This window comes from Amblyraja radiata, unplaced genomic scaffold (assembly GCF_010909765.2).
Source record: "Amblyraja radiata isolate CabotCenter1 unplaced genomic scaffold, sAmbRad1.1.pri scaffold_852_ctg1, whole genome shotgun sequence".
In the NCBI taxonomy this organism is placed as follows: domain Eukaryota; kingdom Metazoa; phylum Chordata; class Chondrichthyes; order Rajiformes; family Rajidae; genus Amblyraja; species Amblyraja radiata.
Window position 1 is genome coordinate 2923 of NW_022630854.1, and position 21602 is coordinate 24524.

The 21602-nt window shown below is 44.7% G+C and overlaps 1 protein-coding gene across 1 annotated transcript; it reads right to left on the bottom strand.

Moving 5' to 3' along the window:
- Positions 1–414: 414 nt before the first annotated feature.
- On the bottom strand, positions 415–21312 carry layn (layilin). Its single transcript, XM_033017056.1, is given in 8 exon segments — positions 415–1408; positions 2077–2179; positions 4475–4540; positions 6025–6111; positions 7123–7280; positions 8612–8722; positions 8724–8910; positions 20974–21312. Coding segments are annotated over 8 exon segments (1116 nt in total). The 5' UTR covers positions 21047–21312; the 3' UTR covers positions 415–1077.
- Between the last annotated feature and the right edge of the window lie 290 nt (positions 21313–21602).

Consider the following 21602-nt stretch of genomic DNA (forward strand, 5'->3'; position numbering starts at 1 on the left):
GGCCATATATGGAATATATATATCCCACAAAAATATTTTAAAAGTATCTGATTTGACCGAATCAAATATTCTTACATTTACACTTTCAGTCTTTGTGCTGCTCATTCGTGATCCTTCAGTAACTGGTTAAGGAGACACAGTGCTGGTGATCTGGCTCATTCAAGCCCTGTGCACGATGCAGTGATGATTACAATAACCTGCAGAACATAACCAACAGAGTCTATGGGCAAGTGCCCACTACACACAGCCAAATTGGTCCGATGTGTCAGAAAGTTGAGCTCTGAAGATCCAAAGATATTTTGATCTTCCACCACAATCAATCTGTATGACTCTAGACAAGCCGATTTTGAGAATAATTTTCTATTTGGCAAGATATGAGCAGAATGCATTGGGTTTGCAGAAATCACGGACACATTTGCAGTGGCAAAGACTATGATTTATAACTGGAACAGGCATTGCAAGTTTGATCAAAAATCTGGAAAATACTTCAGTTCAGGAGGAATTAACAACATGCTGTGACTTCCTCTCACAGGTTGAAGGTCAGTCTTGAGGTGCTCCAGAAGAGGTTCTGTGTATTTAACGAGAGTTCTAGCACGGTGGACAAAGTTCAGAGAGAGCTCTGGTCAACATTTGTATTGATGGACTTTAATATGCACTTTGTGTGGATATTGTGTCAGGCAATATGCGGAGGTGGACTTGAATCATGCTTTCCCTGCCGAGAGAGCGGGGACACATTCAGTGATATGCTCGGGACGAAAGGAGAAAGTGTTTACATGCTGACATGAATAAGACCATGAGACCACATCTCCCTCGCTCACACTCAACCGCCTCTCTGGAACAGCCCTGGGGCGCTGTTGACGTGCGGGTGGGTTGGAGCCCTCGTGTTCAATTGCTCACAGATAGTCTTACTTTGCTGGTTGTCACGTCACCTTTCATGGTCCCTGTTTCATTGGGTGTTTCCCTCTGTGTCCTGTCGCAAAAGGAATAGAGTATTTTGTCCAGCGAGTAATGTGTCACCTCCTTGAGGGGAAACGGTCCCCGGACAATCTGGTCCTCACAACTGGACCCTGCAGGCTCCTAGTAGCCATAGATCCCGTTTTCGACCCAACCTGATTCTCTGCTTCTTGATGCTTGGTCACTGCAAGACTCATAAATATCATTAGTCACAAAGCCGCTCTCAGAGCAGTGACTGTCGACGTTATCATACTCTCCAGAGAGACTGTGCAAGCATCGATTAGCTGGAGTGGTGCGGAAGGATGTAGTGCTAATGTGAGGGTGAGTTCCAGTCAAGTCTGCCTCTGACTGCTTTCTGATGATGTTGTAGATCTCCAGGTTTGGCGACTGGGTTCTGACGGGCTCCATCCAGAAGCTGTGCTCTTTCACAACATTTTCACTTCGTTCCTTCCTCCTTAAAATAAAATCATTAACTTGAATTGCCAGCCAGTCTGAGACAAATTTGGATCACATTTCCCTTTCTCACTCTGAGTTGCCCTCCCAGTGGGAAAGGAGGGGGGGGGAGTGGCTGGGGTGGTGAGTGGGCTGGGGTGGTGAGTGGGCTGGGGTGGTGAGTGGGCTGGGGTGGTGAGTGGGCTGGGGTGGTGAGTGGGCTGGGGTGGTGAGTGCATTAAGCAATGTGAATTCACACCGATGTTGATGTTGGATTGTCCCTCATGGTGGGGTTGGGTGGTCCATCATCGTAGGGTTGGGTGTCCGTCACTGCAGAGTTGGGTGGATCGTCACCGTGACATTGGGTGGTCTGTTGCTGTGACATTGGGTGGTCTGATGCTGAGAGGTGGGGTGGGTTGTCAATGTGATGTTGGGTGATCCATCATCGTGGGGTTGGGGGCTACGCCACCATAGGGTTGGGTGGTCTATCACCACGGGGTTAGGGGGGGGGGTCTGTCACCATGACATTAGATGGATCCATCACTGTCGGGTTGGGTGGTCTGTCACTGTGACATTGGGTGGTGCGTCAGTCACCATGACATCAGGGGTCCGTCACCCTGACGTTAGGCGGGTTGTCACCGTGGAGTGGTGGTCTGCCAATGCCTGGGCCACCTGTCATTTCCAACTTACCTTCTCACAAAGAAACGGAAACAAAAGACTGCACTGGAGACCAGCAACAAGAGGAGCAGGGGGATCGTTGGGATGATAATGTAGATGATGTTGAGAGAATTGCCTGCAGAAAATAAATGCTCCAATTATAAAGGTAAACCTGACAGTTTGAAACCTAGTGAGCAGGGTAGAGCATGTGTATCTTGCTTGAAATATTCAAAATGAAAGTGAACTTTAGAAATGTTTGTACACATGGGAAGTCACTTGGCCCAAACTATCCCAAACTAACGTCACCCTCTAGTAACTGGCCCACAGCCCTGCTGGTCTTCCAGTATAATCGGTGTACTTTTTAATTGTGAAGTTCACTATCTCGACTGCTTTTCCAGGCAGTGAGTTCTGAATCCCCACCTCCTTTTGTACAAAAAAATTTCATTTTCCACAAATTCCTTCTTCCAATTATCCCACGAATCACCCTTGCTCGGGAAAACAGGTCCTTCCCATTTACTTAAAATAATTTAACATCTGCCCCTCAGGCTTCACAATCCAAACTCAAGGGACCCCAACCCAACCCCACCCCCAGCCCACCCCGTCTTTCCTAACAGCTGCAATTGTCCCTTTAAACCTTCTCTGCTCCCTCTCCAGGTCAACCACCTCTTTATTCTTATGTGGCGACCACAACTCTACATAGTACACACGCCATGGTTTCTGTCACTGTTTACCGATCCAGCATTTGTTCTCCACCCTTATCAACCTTGCCTCAGCCAATAAAGGAAACATTCAATATTGCTTTAGAAAGATGGTTTGGGGCTAATGCTGAGCTAACTGCTCAGCTAGGGACAGGGTTTTGAAAAGGTCTCTTGAACTATGTTCAGGAATTTCAGGTTAAGGAGCAAAAAAAACATTCAGGATTCCTGCGACATTCCACAATCAATCTCCAGGTTTGGGCTTAGGCTGAAACATAATTCAAATCAGTTATGAAACCCTTTGACCATGACCGGGCATGTACGAGTTATAGGAGGGCATCAGATAGTCAAAGAGGGCCGACAGTTCAATGTGGGCCAATTCCTCCCAGCAAGAAGTTTATTTTGAAAAAAAGATGAAAGGGGCATTAGTGTTTTTACACAGAGAGTGCTGTGCCTGGAACATGATGCAGGGGTGAGGGTGGATGCAGAAACGGTACTGGTATTTGAATAGGCAACTGGATATGCAGTGAAGGACACAAAAGGCTGGAGTAACTCAGCGGATCTGGCACCATCTCTGGAGAGCATGGATAGGTGATGTTTCAGCTAAGACCCTTCTTCAGACTGTTTGTGGGGGGGGTGTAAAAAGTTGGGAAAGGGGAGAGGCAGTTCAAAGCATGGCAGATAATAGGTTGACATAGGCAAGGAGGATTTTGGAACAGAGATAAGAGGCCAGAGATAAGAAAGGAAGGTGTGAGGCAGGTTTGAAGAGTTGCGGATTTTATAACCAGAGGGCAGCGAGGGGGTGAATAGGTGGGGGGCCAGGTTAGGCATGAGGGAAGGTGGGATGTGGAAGAACGGTGTGGTTTGGGAAGGAATGGGTTGTTGATGTTTGTGAGAGGTTACCTAAAATTGGAGAAATCTGTGTTAATACCGTTGGGTTGTAAGCTGCCCAAAGTGATTCTCCAGTTTGTGACTGGCCTCACTCTGGCAGTGGAGGAGATCCAGGACGCAAAAGTCTGTACGGGAATGGGAAGAGAAGTTAAAATGGGTAGCAACCAGGAGATCCAGTAGGCCTTGGCGGACTGAGCGCAGTCTACTCTTGGTCTTGCCGATGTACAGTGAGCCACATTGGGAACACTGGATGCAGTATTTCAGGATAGAAGAGGCACACGTGTATCTCTGTCTCACCTGGAAGGACTGCTGGGGTCCTCAGATGGAAGTGAGTGAGGAGGTATAGGGACAGGGTTTACATCTGTGAGTCCAACAGAGATGGAGACTCAAGTCCAATGAAAGTCAGCATCTTTAGCTGAGGAGGGGACCTGTGCTGCAACAGGATTCCATGCCTTTGGTCTTTGTCGCCCAATTTTAGGGTATGAACCCAATTTTAGTGTCAATACTTTCCGATAGCAGGGAGTAGCAGCATTGATGAAATGGCTTGTTAATTGAAAAAGTGTTTAAAAACGAACAGCTGGACAGATGATGACAAATGTCCGTGGACCACGAGTCACTTCCACCACAGATTGGTGAGACCTTCCATTGATAGGGGCTTCACGGGATTAGTGCAGCTTGGTATTGGTCAGAAATAAACACAGGAGGCAGAAGCCTGTAGCCCAGTAAGATACTGTGTGTACACATTAAAAAAACCAGTAAAGTAGGTTATGCCATCGTATCACATATTTAGAGCATGTAGTGGTGGATGATTTACATCCCATGCTGCTCAGTATTTCCATCGTTACCTTCTGATTTGCCAATAGTTACAGGTGAATCCTTCTCGCCCTCAGTAACTGGAAATCCCGATTCATCTAGAAACAATGTTAAATGCAAATAAATGTAGGTTCTCCATTATCCTTGCTCAGTTAGGGCTCAGTATTTAAAGATGAGGAAGTTGGTTGCTTCTTAAGGCTGCTGTACTTCCTGCCACAGTCCTAGCCACCTTTGTGCATTAGCTGGATATTACCGCTTGCTAAATGCAACATGTACTCTGGTGTATAGTTGACTGACACATACAGAGGGGTTGGAAAAGGGTAGTCGATGCTCTGGGTTTACTGTGCAGCTTAGAGGTTTGTGGAATTAATAAACCACCATGTGTAGGAAGGAACTGCAGATGTTGGTTTAGAAGAGTCAAGTCAAGATTCAAGAGTGTTTTATTGTCATATGTCCCAGATAGAACAATGAAATTCTTACTTGCTGCAGGGCAACAGAATATGTAAACATAGTAGGTTACGAGAGAAAGTTCAGAGTGTATATATACACATACTCACAGTACACACACACGCAAAAAACAAACAATAATAGTGCAATAGTAATAATAGTCTATTGTAGTTCAGAGCTTATATGAGGTTGTAGTGTTTAATAGCCTGATGGCTGTAGGGAAGAAGCTGTTCCTGAACCTGGTCGTTACTAAAGGAATAGGTGACGTTTCAGCTCAGAACCCTTCTTTAAATTGCCATTCCCGCAGTGAATAAATTAACATTCTCGCACTGTTGCTCAAACCTTTCTCTTTCATTACTTCATATGTAAAGGTTTGGAAAGATTTCTCCCTCTTATTGCTTTGTTGATTGCTAAATTGTACTAAAGTCAAAACACTCCAGATGCTTGAAAATCCAAAATAAAACTGGAAATGCTGGAAATACTCAGCAGGTCAGGCAGCATCTATGGAACAAGAGACTAATACTGCATCAGAACTGAAAATGTGAAAAAAAAAAACCCACAAGAACAGTCCAGGTAGTTAAACGTTGCAGAGAAGGTGGAGGAGGTATTGGTAAATTAATGAGGGCAAGAGAGCGAGTAAACAGGGTATACTGTTAGTCAGAGCTTTTGCAGAGAACTGAAATTAAAAGGGCAATGTTGGAAATAACCAGCAGCTCATAGAGTGTCTATGAAAATAGAAAAACAAGTTAATATTACAGCTGGATGTATTCATCCCCGATTCTTTGTTTCCCTCTCTATCCATCTCAGGAGAAATGTTAACATTTGGGTCGGAACCCTTCTTCAGACTCAGAACCATTGAAGAAGGTTTGCGACCCGAAATGTCACCTATTCCTTTTCTCCAGAGATGCTGCCTGGCCCACTGAGTCACCCCAGCACTTAGTGTCTGACAATAATTAACCTTGACCCAATACCTACAATCAACATATTCATAGACAAAACGTTTCACCATTAGGGACGGTGTCAGCTCACCCACCTCCTCCCCTGACAACCTTTCGCCCCCATGTCATTCCCTTGTTCCTCAAACAGTCACACCTGCCAACCTTTTTGCTCAGCCAGTGAATACATTGATTCTTACCTGCATCAGATCCATTATCTCCAGAGGGAACTAGGGTCCGATTCAGGGAAGGAGTCAGGGTTGGACTTGGAATTGTAGAAACTCGAACTAGGAGCAAAAAACACACGGAAACCGCAGTTACGGGCTGTGGCCATTCCAACAGTGCCTCACAAACCCGCACACTCATTGACCGAGAAGGACAGGAGCAGCAGGTATATAGCAACACTACCACCTGCAGGTTCCTCTCCAAATTACACACCATTCTGATTCTGAACTACATTACCAAACCTTCATCATCACCGGTCTAAATCCTGGGCCTCCCAAGTCAACTGTGGGAGTATGTTTACCGGTGGGACTACAGAGGATCTAAAGTTTGGCCCAACGCCACTCACTGAAGGGCAATTAGGGATGAGAAATAAATGCCAGCCTTGCCAGTGATACAGATAACTCAGAACTGAAAATATATATGTAGTTGGCATTAGAGATCAGCAGGTGAAAATCCCTTTCCCAGCCAAGGCTCTCCACCCCCAGAGCTCAGCCCCTAATGTCCAGCCACCCACTATCAAAACCACCCCAAACCTCTGTGAACCTTGGATTAGCCCCTTCTACAGCTGACTGTGAGATGCTCCCAGGCACAGCAAAGCTCAGCCTCAGCCTTTCCCCAGAGATCAACCCCTTCCTTAGTCTGTGATGAAGGATTGGGAGTATGTATCAGTCAGGATGGTGTGTGATCTGGAGAGGAACCAGCAGTCCTGTCACACTCCCAGCTCTGATCCTACCCCTCCCACCACTGTCGTTTCATCTCCCCATCTCCATGCCAGAAATTGAAGAGGGCTGGTTCCACTTGTCCCAGCCCAATTCTTGTGCCAACCACCACCAAAGACAAAACGCTCTCCCTAGAACCTCCTTAAGCTTCTTCCACCACAGGCCTGATCTCCCTCCAGAGCTGGGCCAGCGCTGCGTACCAAATCTGGTCACACTGGAGCAGGAGAAAGAACCTCTGATTCTCTTGCCAGCAACTACACATGAACATGCTAGCTGCTCATACAGCCTGGGACAGACAGGCAGCTCTGAATTCGGATCTCTTGGCCGAACCTTTCCCGAAGCATGCAGGGTTACCTGGTGCATACTTGCAGATGAAGTTGTTTTTCATGTTGCATCGATCGTCATTCCATTGATACAAGTACGGGCCTCCCATGCCGGAAGATGCAGAGGGTTGGTGATACATCACGACACACACTTCACTGCCACACGATGGCTCGTCCACATACCAGTTCCTGAAAGAAGCAACAGTTGTCAACTAATGGCAATTTGACAATGGGCAACAATGGGAATGTCATCTTAGATTGAGAGCACACGGTTTCTATCTTCTCCTCTCTGATTCTAAATCCCAGTCAAACAGTTCCTGGGTCTAATGACAGTGGGAGCTGGGCTTACTTTATGTTGTGTTATGATGACTTGTTTCGTAGTTCTTAGGTAGAATAATTAAATGCTCAGACCTATACTTGCCCACCATCACAAGACGGACTCAGTGAGCGAGCGAGCAAAACACAGAGACTGAAGAGAACCGAATGTGAGAGCCAGCTATAATTGCAATGTTCAGCCAAGAACCACTCAGTTTAAGACCCACCACCAACTTCTCAGTAAGTAAGTTTATTGGCCAAGTATTCACATACAAGGAATTTGCCTTGGTGCTCCAAGGGTAACTGGGAATGTGCAATAAATGCTGGCACTGCCAGAGACACTTAAGGAGCTGTCCCACGAGCATGTGACTGCTTGTGGCAAGCGCGACCAAACCAGAAGCGGGGGGCACGCGGAGGTCGAGTGATCCCGTACGAGTTGACGTGAAGTTCGAGCGAAGTCCGCAGGAAGTTCGCGCTAGGCGTATGCCGTCAAGACGCTGCGTATGCCCGTCGAGGCGGTGCATACGGCCTTAATTGCGGCTGCGGGCCGGCAGGCCATTGTCGCGCAGAATTTTCGGACAGTGTCAGGTTTTCGGAGCCCCGTGCGATGTTGGGACCAGCTCCGCACAACTCCATACGGCTCCGGCGATCGAAGTGGAACCGGCCCCGCGAGGCCGTACGGCTCAAGCGATCACGTTAGGTCGCGCTTGCCGCATGCAGTCGCATGCTCGTGGGACAGGCCCTTCTCTCCCAAGAACGAATAAAGAACATAATATGCTTGCAAATGGGCGGCACAGTGGTGCAGCTGGTAGAACTGCTGCCTCACAGCACCAGATACCTGTGTTTGATCCTGCCCTCAGCTGCTGTCTGTGCAGAGTTTGCACGTTTACCCTGTGAGACTGTAGGTTTCCTCCGGGTGCTCCAGTTTCCTCCCATATCCCAAAGACGTGCACATTTGAAGGTTAATTGGCCTCTGTAAATTGCCCGTAATGTGTTGGGAGTGAGAAAGTGGGATAAAATTGAACTAGTGGGACCGGGTAAATGGTGGCCTGTGTGGACTCGGTGTGCCGAAGGGCCTGTTTGCATGTTGCATCTCCAAACAAAACTAAACTAAACATGGTGGAACATAGCATAACAGCATTGACAAGGTTGATAATAACTGCAATATTTGCTGTATCTACCATGAACAGTAGAAGGATGCCCACCTAAACGTTGCATCGCTCCCATCCAGCCACTGGTACAGGCTTGGACAATCTGCTGAAGTCTCGCTGCCATTCACTCGCCGCGAGAGTCCAATCCAGAAATCTCCATCACCATGCAGACAAGCCTTGGATCAGCTTCTCAACGAGCTGCTGCTCATTTACGGACTCAATGCTGAGCAGGACCCCGCCATCGCTTTGACATGCATGTTCCGCCTCTTTGAACCCCAACCTGCGTGACGCATCTTTATAGTAGGCAATTTTGTAACATGGTCGCTCAACTCCCCTGCGACACACTGTCTGACCTGCGCAGAGAAAAAAGAGTCAGTTAAAGTCGGCCAAATAACAACTTGCATTTATGGAGCAATTTCATCAAATTTGCAATTTCCAAAGCAGCTCACGGAAAGATGATTAATCAAAATGTGTTGACCAACCTTCAGAAGACTGGTTGCTTCCCTTTTTTAGAACGTGCAGTTCTTCTGAACTTAAACAAATAATCAATTGTATCCCTACTTAAACAGACAGGGATAAGCACAGAAATAGACACCTCTGCCCACCTAGTCCACAATGATCATCTAGCACCTATTTACACAAACCCAACACTGATCCCACTTTCTTCTCTCCACATTCCCATCAATTCCCCCCAGATTCTTCCTCTCATCCGCATGTCTGGGCATTTTACAGAGGACAATTAATCCAAGACACACATTTTTTCTTTGAGGTGGGAGAAAACAGCCACAGCTGGGGGAAACCAATGCAGGCACAGGGGAAGAGTGCAAACTCCACACATGCAGCACCCAAGGTCAGGATTGAACCCAGGTCAATGGAGCTGTGAAAGAACATCTTCATTAGTTGCACTGCTGTAAAATCCAGGCAAATGTCTTAATGATTTTGGATCCTTTCTGACCAATTTCGCTCTTTGATGCATCTGATGAAACAGAAAGGAGGCCTGTTGTGGCAAAGTTGTATTAAATGTGACTGATCATAAAGAGAATGGATTGGTTGGCATGGGCACGTTGGGCTAAAGAACCTGCGTCCATGCTATATGATTCAATGACTCTATTCGAACCAGAAATTAAACCTCTTTCTTCCTGCCCATCTTCTCAACTTGGAGAGGTGTTGGATACACATGGAGGTATGTTCAACTACTTGTTTAGGGAAATATTATTCTTCAGTTTAGAGCCAGCGTTCGAATCCTTTCTTTGAATTGGGAAGTTACTGGGTGGAGAAATAGGAAACATCTGTTTTAATTCCTTTTTATTTTTCAAAATAATGCACTTATTGATACATTTCCTAACATATGTAGAAATGTACCAAGCCCTGGAGCTCAGTTACTGCACATCCCCCACTACCAAAATGAATTCAGTGCCTTCCCAATCCCATGTAACTCCTGGCCAGTGGTTCAGATGACTCCAGGCTGACGTCTTCAGAAATTTGAAAATCAAACAAAAACTGCAGATGCTGGAAATCTAAAATGAAAACAGACAATGCTGGAAATACTCTGCAGGTCATGCCACATAAAACAAAGAATCTTCGACCTGAAGGGCCTGTCCCACTTTCACGACCTAATTTACGACCTTTTTTACTCGTGGACATTTTTCATCATGTTGAAAAAACACCCCGACCTACTTGATGCCACGAGCACCTACGACTAGCATCACGACTTACCTACGACCCCCTACGACCTCGTGACGACCATGTTGTGAGTATGAGACAAGGGCCAACTCGGCAGAGGTCGTGAATTAGGTCGTGAAAGTGGGATAGGCCCTTTACTCTTAGTTTAGTTTAGAGATACTGTGTGGAAACAGGCCCTTCGGCCCACTGAGTCTGCACTGACTAGCAATCCCCGTACACTAACACTATCTTACACACACTCGTGACAGTTTACAATCTTTACCGAAGCCAATTAACCTACAAACCTGTACGTCTTTGGAGTGTGTGAGGAAACGGTAACACCAGGGGAAAACCCACGTGGTCACAGGGAGAACGAATAAATTCTGTACACACAGTACCCATAGTTAGGATCGAACCCGGATCTCTGGCACTTTAAGGCAGCAACTCTACCGCTGCGCCACCGTGCCGCTCTCTGTTTCTCTTCCCATAGATGTTGCCTTCAGGAATATTTGTGCATGGTTGCAGTGCCAATGTTCACCTGTTGGTGGCTCTGCCCATTAGCAAATGGTCTAATGTTTTAAAAGTCTTTCATTCTGAGTACAGTGCCACCAAGGGGCAACAAGGTACGCACTCCATTCTATTAAAGCTTTATCTACTTCAAAGAGGATGAGATCTAAATATGACAGACATGCTCAGAAATCGCAACACAAAATGTTCAGTCAAATTAACATGCATTCACCTCCACACAAACAGTATCCTAATCGTATCAAGCTATTCTTCAATATTGTCTCTTTAGTCTAGAATTGTACAATTCTCATGCTTTCAGCCCTATATTTCTGCATCTAAATCATAAGAGAATTTGATTTTTAACCAATCTGTCATAAAGGTAAACACATCTAAAAGAAACTCCACAATCTCGTTGAGTGAAACAAAAAAAGAATCTTGCTTTACATTTCTCACAGCGGCGCAGTGAATCTGCAGTATACCCTCTGATTCCTTCCGCTACTGAGCTATCTGTGTGGAGTTTGCACGTATCCCTACGACCGGATGGGTTTCCTCCAGGTGCTCCGGTTTCCTCCCAATATCCCAGGGTTTATAGGTTGTGTAAGAAATAACTGCCGTTGCTGGTTTAAATCAAAGGTAGGTTTATAGGTTAACTGGCCTTTGTAAAATGCCACCAGTGTGTGGAGAATATATTAAAAATTGGGATAACAGAACTAGTGTGACTAGGTAATTGATGGTCGACATGGGCCAAAGATATTTATCTTTCAATCAATATTGTGATATCCCTAAATGCATATGATCTTCTATCTGTAACCATATGATTTGGTATGGATGCACATTTTGATATTTTCACTTCAACATTTCAGAGTTCCAATAGTTTTAATTATGGCATGCCAAATGCTGCATATAATCTGTTGAAAATCCAAAGCCTCATATCCCTCTGCTTTTCATCCACTTATTTATTCTCCCCAAATAAAATTGTTACTTTAATCCCCCAAATTTAGAGCTTAGCGAGGTACAGCGCAGAAACAGGCCCTTCGGCCCACCGAGTTCATGCTGACCAGCGATCCCTACATTCTAACACTATCCTGCACACCAGGGACAATTTACAATCTTTACCAAAGCCAATTAACCTACAAACCTGTACATCTTTAGAGTGTGGGTGGAAAATGGAGCACCCGGGGTAAACCCACGCGATCACAGGGAGAACGTACAAATTCCGTACAAACAGTGCCCACAGTCAGGATTGAACCCGGGTCTCTGGTGTTGTAAGGTGGCAACTATCTCTGCATCAGCGTGCCGCCTTAAATAATCTACCTCAAACATAAGACACGATTTCATCCACTGCAATTAAGTCCATTCTGTTATTTCATCATAAACTCCTGGCAATGGCATCAAGTCTGGAAATTTAATTACAGAGATGTTTTAAGTTTGTCTGCAAACTTTAACACAGTTTATAGGCCCATATCAAAATAACGGATCAATATCCACGTCCAAATCTTGTCTGGTCCTAACCATATTTCTCTGACTCCAGCATTCAACTGCACAGCTTCCCTTGATGTTGTCAACATGGAAAGGGTACAGAGAAGATTTACGAGGATAGTGCCAGAATTTGAGGGTCTGAGCTTAAGGGAGAGGTTGAGTAGGCTCGAACTCTATTCCTTGTAGCGCAGAAGGATGTGGTGTGATCTTGTAGTGGTGTATAAAATTATGAGAGGAATAGATCAGGTAGATGCACAGAGTCTCTTGTCCAGAGTAGAGGAATCGAAAACCATAGGACAAAGGTGAGGGGGGGGAAAAGATTTACTAGGAACCCGAGGGGTAACTTTTTCACATAAAGGGTGGTGGGTGTATGGAACGAGTTGAAGCAGGTACATTTAGACAGGTTCATGAGTAGGACAGGTTTAGAGTGATATTGGCCAAACACAGGTAGGTGGGACTAGTGCAGGTGGGACATACTGGTCGGTGTGGGCAAGTTGGGCTGATGGGCCTGTTTCCATGCTGTAAGACTCTATGACTTTCAGTCCATGAGGAGGTGGACAATTGTCTCATGCATACTGTAGCAACCTTGACTCCAGTGTACAGTGGGACTGGCACTCTGTGCTTGAAGGGTCTCAAGAGTACTTAATTCTCATATGCACCAGCAACAGAACAATTCTGACTTGTTGTGGCTTTACATACACGTTAATGCAACAACACAACAAATAACAATACAATAATCAATCCTTATGCTTGGTAAGCAGGCCATAATAGTATGAACTGATGTACGTCGCGCAACCTAAACAAAGTCCATAGTGGATCATTGTTGTGGTAGGTTTCTGGTTAGTGTTGTGTAGGGTTCAAGAGTCTGATGGTATTGGGAAAGAGCAGTTCTTGAAACTGTTGGTCATGGTTCTCAGGCTCCAGTACCTTCTCCCTGGTAGCAGCGAGATGAAAGTGTGGTCAGGTGTGGGTCTTTGATGATATTAGCTGCCTTTTGGAGGCAGTGCTCTCTGTAGATTCCCTATTGGAGAGATCAACGTCCATGATGGACCAGGCTACCACTTACTGTAACCTCTTTTGTTCTTGGGCATTCAAATTACCGAACCAGGCTGTGTTGCAACTAGTCAGTATGCTCTGACAGGATAGCCCCTTCTTGTCACCAGCCAAGCAAGATTTTGGAAGCATTTGCAATGTAGCATTCCTCTTGTGATTTGATGATTTGCTCAGAGAACCATGTGATAGGATCTGCTGTGTTCTGCTGCAGGACCTTCTGTGCAGACAGTTGGCATGTTGATGTGGTCAAAGTTGTTTGTGTCATGGTCCAAGTGAAAATAATGTTCTACAGTAACTTGGCCAGTCTCATCCTTCACTCCACTGGAGCAGCAAGAATTTCATGTACCTGTACATCACCGTACTTGTGCAAATGACATTGACTCTGTGTACACAGTGTTTACATACAGCTTGACACAGACACAAGTGATGAGGGCTATGTTGAATGCGCTTGTAGATTTGTACATGGCATCCCTGTGAATATGATCCATGATCTGGATGTTCAAATGAAATGGAAGATGCCCTTATTGATGGCCAAGGGCAGAGGCGGGATATGGGCCACATCTACAGCATGCACAGGAACATCAAAAGCATGTCCCACCAGGTGACAAGATCCTCTCACGGAATCCAAAGAAAACACTGTTGCCTCATTTCCAGATTCTGCTTCACCTTGGCTGTGTGCTCCACCTGGTTCGTGGTCTGTGCCCCAGCTCCTCTGAATCACATTCCCAGCATCTCCAGGTAGTCGGTTCCAAAGGTGAAAGGAACAGAGGATGGGTCAGGCCAGTTTCAAACAACGTGACCTCTATTTTGCTGCATTCTACTCTGGTTTTTGAGCGCGGTTCAAAACTGGTCGCAGATGCTGATCATTCTGCTGCCTGGCATCATCACCTCTCCTATGAAAACCTTTCTGCCATCAACAGAGCAAAGAACTTACAGTAGGTGTCCTCAAACATTGCTATCACTGTGAGGACAACTCTGGAGGAACTTTGCTGCACAGAGCAAAACAATTCTTATTCATTTTCATCCCCCCCTTAATCTGCATGAACACACAGCCACACAAGCCTGGACCTTGCTGATAATTGTGGAGAAACCGAGAATGAGGAAGTGGAAGGGGGCAGGGCACGAAAATAGCTAATTTTACAGTCATAGAAACTTAGAAACATAGAAAATAGGTGCAGGTGTAGGCCATTCATCCCTTCGAGCCTGCACCGCCAGAGTAGAACTGACCAGTCAGAGTAGAACTGATGAAGCTTTGCTTTCAAAGAATCCAATCCTAATTCCCATTCCATAATGCTTCTCACCATGAGCAGAAGTACTGGTGCCGGCTAAATTACAGGCAATACAAATGGATGTGAGGATTTCTCAGTGCTCCATAACCCAAAGAAACCTTATGGTATCGGGTTAAACATGGGCACGAAAACCTCATCCTGATTACCTCCTAATGTCCTACCTTAAATGTTGATCCCCTGGTGAAAATCACCAAGAAAAACTTTTGGGAAGAGCTGGAAGTTCTGCTCCTTCACTGCTCCAGTCACCCAGGTTCAATCCTGGTCTCCGGTGATGTCTGCGTGCAATTTGCACATTCTCCCCGTAATTTTATGGATTTCCTCTGGGCACTCCAATTTCTTCCCATGTCCCAAAGAACGACAAGATGGTGGGTTAATTGGCCACTGTAAATTGTCCCCAGAATGGGATTTGGAGTCAACGAGAGAGCAGGGAAAATGAGTGGGAGCATGGGATTGTTTTGTGAGTCAATAATCAGTAAAGTGATGCAAGGAATTGTTTACATTACCTTCAAACAGTTGAAGAATTGGTCAAACCTTGGACCAAACATGGGCCAATGCTCTGAACTGATGAGGTGAGGGGAAATTGAGTGGCAAATGGAATGCAGTGTAGCAAAGTGTATGGTCCTTTAACTGTAGCATGAAGCAGCTCTGATAATATTAAAGTCAAGAAGAAAACATTTCAATGGTTGGAGTTATAACTTGCACAAAACAAGCAGGTTGTGGCTGTAGGAGATCAATTATCCCAGCTCAACACTATAGGAGTTCCTCATGGCAGTATCTCAGCCCAGTCATCTCCGGGAATTTAATTGAAACCTACCAAATACTGAAAGGCCGAGATAGAGTAGATGTGGAGAGGATATTTCCAATGGTGGGAGAGTCTGAGACCAGAGTAAATAGACATCTTTAGAATGGAGATGAGGAGAAATTTCTTTAGCCAGAGGGTGGTGAATCAGTGGAATTCATTGCCACAGATGGCTGTGGAGGCCAAGTCACTGGATTGACTGGTTGGTAATTAGTAAGGGCATCAAAGGTTACGTGGAGAAGGCAGGAAAATGGGGTTGAGTGGCAAAAATAGATTAGCCTTGATACGCAATGGGCCTAATAACCTAATTCTGCTCCTGTGTCTTATTTCCTGGAAATGAATAAAAAATTAAATAAAATCGATGAACATGACCGCACTTATTAAGTTATTTGTATGACCACATTTTGACCCCTGGGGCTGAATTCCTGGCATTGACCTCCCATAGCTGATGGTGCTTAGAACAGCCCCCTTCAGGGATAAGACCATTAACCAAGATGTGTGAGATAGTTACTGTGGTTAGAGTTCCAATGTTGTATTGGAACTAGAGACAAGCAAGTAACTGCAGAGGCTGACAGATTACTGCATATTACTGGGATGTGTGATACAAATCAAGTAAGAGGTCATGCAAGAACACAAAGGGGAGACTCATGAATGGTCGAAGTCTGAGTTTATGGTTATATCGACTTTTCCTAGATTCCACCACTGCAACAGAAAGTTCCTAAAACTTCCTAAAACATTACTTTTATAACTTGGAAAACTTAAATCATTTTCCGTAGCCCTGGAACACCATTCGAATTGATGTAAAGTCTCCATATGGTCTAACACGTTAAACACTCTAGCAATTACTCATGCATTCCAAAGCTAGCTTAACCTTTCTAGGGTGTGATGCTCAGAACTGTTGTCATCTAACCAGGACTTGGTATGTGTGGCAGATCTTTCTCATCTTATATAAATGTGCTATCATCATTCTGATAAACTAATTCTTCGCTACACGTTTTTGTGCTTCATTAGTTCATTCGGTGACCTTATGCCAAGGTCATTAATTCTCTTTGGACTAAGGGTTCTCCAGTGTTCCCAACAAGAGGACTAGATCATGCTGATCTAATTTCCAAGCCCCCACTGCCCACAGTCAGTCTATATGGACAAGGTGAATTCACAGAGCCTCTTTTGCCGGCGCTCCACATCTCAGCATCAGGGATATAGTCACCCCTTAATGTCCTTTACTCTAGGTAAAAATAGCATCTTTCCAGCCTCTCCATACTCAAAACCTCCAGATCTGGTAACACATTCAAGGATTTGTTTTGCACATCCTTCCTATAGTTGGTGACCAGAACTGCACACAGTACTCCAAGTGCGGTCTCACCAACAACTTATCCAGTTTCATCATGATGTCCTATACTCACCGTCCTGCCCCACGAAGGCAAGCGTTCCAGACGTCGTACTTGTCCTCACACCTCGCACTTGTCCAAGTTAAATTCTATCTGCCAGTTCATCTAGATCATGTTATAATCTTAGATAACATAGAAAATATATACAGGAGTAGGCCATTCGGCCCTTCGAGCCAGCACGGCCATTCAATATGATCATGGCTGATCATCCAAAATCAGTACCTCGTTCCTACTTTTTCCCCCATATCCCTTGATTCCATTAGCCCCAAGAGCTAAATCTAACTCTCTTCTTAATATTCTTTACTGTCCTCTACAACACATTTTAGTGTCAACTGCAAACTTACTGATCATGTCAACATCACTGTTATCCAGTTCATTAATATTCACAAGTAACTACTGTATCTTCTGTATTAACGATTTTCACTATTTGAATAATGCTGAGCTCATTTTTCTTCTGCCCAAAATGGATTACCTCACCATTATCTACATTGACATCAATCTGCCACTTTGCCAATTAATTGATCAGCCTTCATGTAATGTTATGTTCCCAGCTCTGCCCAACCACCAACCATTGTGTTATAATAAATGTAACTATTTGCCTTTTTACTATATTACAAATCAAAAATAGATATAATAATTGAGGCCTCCTCATAAATGAGGCAGAGTGATTTATTTCTTCCCACATTGTGGAGTTACCCATTATCCCTACACTCTGTCTTCTACTGCTTAAAAAATAATCATAATCATTCATTTCCATCATTTCCCAAGAACCTTAATAACTTTCACCAATCTGCAGGGTGGAAACATATCAAATGCCTTCCATTGGATTTCCTGTGTCTACTTATTTACTTATATCCCCCCAACCCCCCAAAAAAAATCAATTATGTTTATTGTACATCACCTAAATTGAATTGGAATTCATTGCCACAGAAGGCTGTGGAGGACATCAATGGATATTTTTAAGGCAGAGATAGATAGATTCTTGATTAGTATGGGTGTCAGGGGTTAGAAACATAGAAACATAGAAAATAGGTGCAGGAGTAGGCCATTCGGCCCTTCGAGCCTGCACCGCCATTCAATATGATCATGGCTGATCATCCAACTCAGTATCCTGTACATGTCTTCTCTCCATACCCCCTGATCCCTTTAGCCACAAGGGCCACATCTAACTCCCTCTTAAATATAGCCAATGAACTGGCCTCAACTACCTTCTGTGGCAGAGTTATGGGAACAACTCAGAAGAATGGGGTTAGGAGGGTGAATTAGATCAGCCATGATTGAATGACGGAGTAAACTTGATGGGCCGAATGGCCTATTTCTGCTCCTATCACTTATGAACATAAAATTGGTCTCAATGAGCTAAATCACTGTAATTCTGAATCAAAAACGTCTCCACAACTTATATGAGGCTAATGGATGTGTAATATCCTGGTCTCTCTCTCTCACTGATCTTTAATAACAAAGTTATATTTGTGATTCACTACTCTAACACACAATTGCTAAACCAGGTGGCACTCTGGAAGATCACAATTAAAGTATCTGCCATTTCTCATCACAACTGGGGCAAAAACAATCAAGTTCCAGGGATAAATAGGATTCCACAACCGTTGCCTACCAAAAGACTATAATTTTGATTACTGATATTTCATTCAGGCTCAACAACTTATTATGAAGAAATAGTTTAAAATTTCCAGTTCCTTTGTATGAAGAAGTGCTTTCTGACCACTTGTATACACGCTCGATCAGGATTTAGGCTGATTCACCTTGGACTCTGTCACCAAAGACAATAACCAATTTACCCGCTGTCAAATCGTCTGTAGACAAAAATTCTGGAGTAACTCAGCAGGTGAGGCAGCATCTATGGAGCGAACGAATAGGTGACGTTTTGGGTCGAGATACTTCTGCAAATCTTCTAGTCATTTTAAAACATCTCAATTTGCTCACAGCATAATGATCTACACTCATGGAAACAAAAGTTGAGTCTATGATCGTTATATAGTTTAATAGAATGATATAGCATACAAGAGGTCTCCATTCCACTCTGATCTATCAGTCTCTGGCCTCCCGCAGTGTTACAACGAGTCCCAATTGAAGCTCAAGGAACAGCACCTCATCTTCTGCCTGGTCACGTGGCAGGGTTCTGGACTCATTACTGACGTCTACAACTTCAGGTAACTTGATTTCTCCATCTGTATCAGTCGTTCTTCTATGATGTTGGCTCAGATTGTATGCTTTTTTCCCCCCTTTATGCTTCCTCTCGGAGTGAAGGACATGCACAGCCTTTCTTGCTGGGGGGGTATCTTGCTCCCTGTTTGTCCATTGATTGATTGAAAGATACAGCATGGAAACAGGCCCTTTGGCCCACCGAGTCCACGCTGACCATCGATCATCTGTCCACACTAGTTCCATGTTATCCAACTTCCTCATCAACTCCCTACTACGAGGGGCAATTAACCTACAAAGCTGCATGTCCTTAGGGTGTGGGATAAATCCAGATCACCTGAAGAAACCCAGGGAGAACGTGCGATCACCGTACAGATAGCACCCGAGGTCAGGATTAAACCAGGGTCTCTGGCACTGTGAGGTAGAAACATAGAAAATAGGTGCAGAAGTAGGCGATTTGGCCCTTTGACCCAGCACAGACATTCAATATGATCATGGCTGATCATCCAAAATCCGTACCCCGTTCCTGCTTTCTCCCCAGAAGATCTACCAGGCCACTGTGCCATCTATGTTCACCTCTCCGACAGTTTCCATTCATTCATTAATCAGATAACCTTGTTTCCATCTTATCCCCATGGCCACCCTGGAGCCATTCCGTTCCCTCGCCCTCCTGCTGTTTAACAAGCTTGTTTTGTCTCCTTCCCAGTTCTGATCAAGGGTCTTCAACCTGAAATGTTTCTTTTCCCACAGATATTACAGGAGGTCTATCAGCTCCTCAAAGTTATATTCAATCCGTTTCACTAACCCACTCTTTCACTTGCAATGTTTCTCCCTTAAACATTTATTCAGTTCCTTTCAGGACTATCGTGAAATCTTTGTGCTCCAAATTATCTGGCAATATACCCCAAATCCTGACCACACATTAAATAGTTTTTCCGCAAGCCATCCTGGGTCGTTTTGCCATTAACCATGAATCTGTAAGAGAACAGAAAATGTTTGGAAATACTCAAGGGGTCGGGCAGCATCCAAATAGAGAAAAACACAGCCACATTTTCAGGTACTCCAAATCATACCATACTGCAGTACTCAATGGATATCATCCCACTGGCAACTCTATTTTCTATAAAGAAAAGTGGGCTGAAGTAGTGTCCCAGCCAGAAATGTTTCATACATTTTCTCCAGAGATGCTGCCTGACCCGCTGAGTGAATCCAGCAATTTGTGTCTTCCCTTTGGTAAAAACCAGCATCTGTAGATCTTTCTTATTTCTTGATTTTCTATGTTTAAATCTTTCTTAATTTTGGAAAGCTCAGTAAAATACATTCTGCTGTGTTATAGTTTATCTGGTAACTGTAACACGTCACTCATGGCAGCTGTCAGGAAGGCTGGGGTAGGAATGGATGATAGAGAGATAGAGGTAGAGAGAGAGAGAGAGTGGGGGAGAGAGATGGGGGGAGAGGGGGAGATAGATAGCAATATCCAATAAGACTGCCTTCACTCCGCCATGTCTTGACATCACCCATCATCCATCATCCATGGGATTAAATCGGATTGCTGTTACACCAAGTGATATCGACTGGTTTTCGCTCCCAGCTGACCGGCGGCAGATGAATGGAGAATGACTATGTTACAGAAGCTGAACTCACTATATTCTGTAATTACCCCCCCCACCATCCAGAAAATTCAATATGCTCAATCACATTAAACATTTTAGTTTCCAGAAGTAGTACAGCGAAAATTATATTATGTCACCAATTCGCGGAGTTCTCAATAGCTTTCGCGTTTTTTTAATTAAACACTGTGGTAATTCTAATCACCCAAAAACGTTAATTTGCGAACAATACGAACTTTCTCTTTCCTTTTTAAAAGCTAAATATCTAGTGATTGGTTGTGGCGACGCCGAGAGTAAATTGGGTGCAAGCTCGGACAAGTTCTGGCCTGAAAATGTACTTAGCTCCGATCCAATAACTCTCAGAATATCAGAATAAAAAGTTTTTTCGGAATCCAGGATTTGATCTCAGATGTAAAGAAACACAGCGTTACATGTGCCGGGAGCTGTGCATCTTCCCCGAACTCACCGCTCAGGAGTTTGAAGGCGATGCTGCAGCGCAGACTGAGTACCATCACCGTCAGTAAAGCCTTGGGCTCCATGTCCCCCACAACATCGCCTGCAAAGCGCCGGGAGAAAGCAGCATCTCAGCACTTTGGGCAGCTTCGTGCACCCGGAGTCTCCATCTCGCCTCCGCCGGGGAAAAAATGCAGCAAATCCGAGCAGGAAGCCGTGAGGAGATGGGAGGATTTGGTGAGACTCGCTCCCCCTCTCTCTCCCACACACACTCTCTTTCTCTCCCTGTTCCTTTCTAAAGGGTCTGCTTCCACGCCACTCTCCCACTTTCTTTCCCTCGAACCCTTTACCCCGTCTACCCCCTCTCTTTCAATCTCCTCCCCCTTCTGGTGCTTGCTTGTCTATCTCCTTATCTTCTTGTATCCCACAATTTCACTTTCTATCTTTTTAATCTATATTTTCCTCTCTCTATCCGTCTCTTTATCTCCCCTCTCTCTGATTCATTCACCCTCTCCCTCTCCCTCTCTCTCTGTTTCTGCCTCTGGTGCAGTGGGACTGCAGGAAGCCAGCTGTTCCTAAAGATCAGCACTTTTTAACCATTACAGAAGGAACAGCAGAGGGAGTCTGATCAATAAACCAATT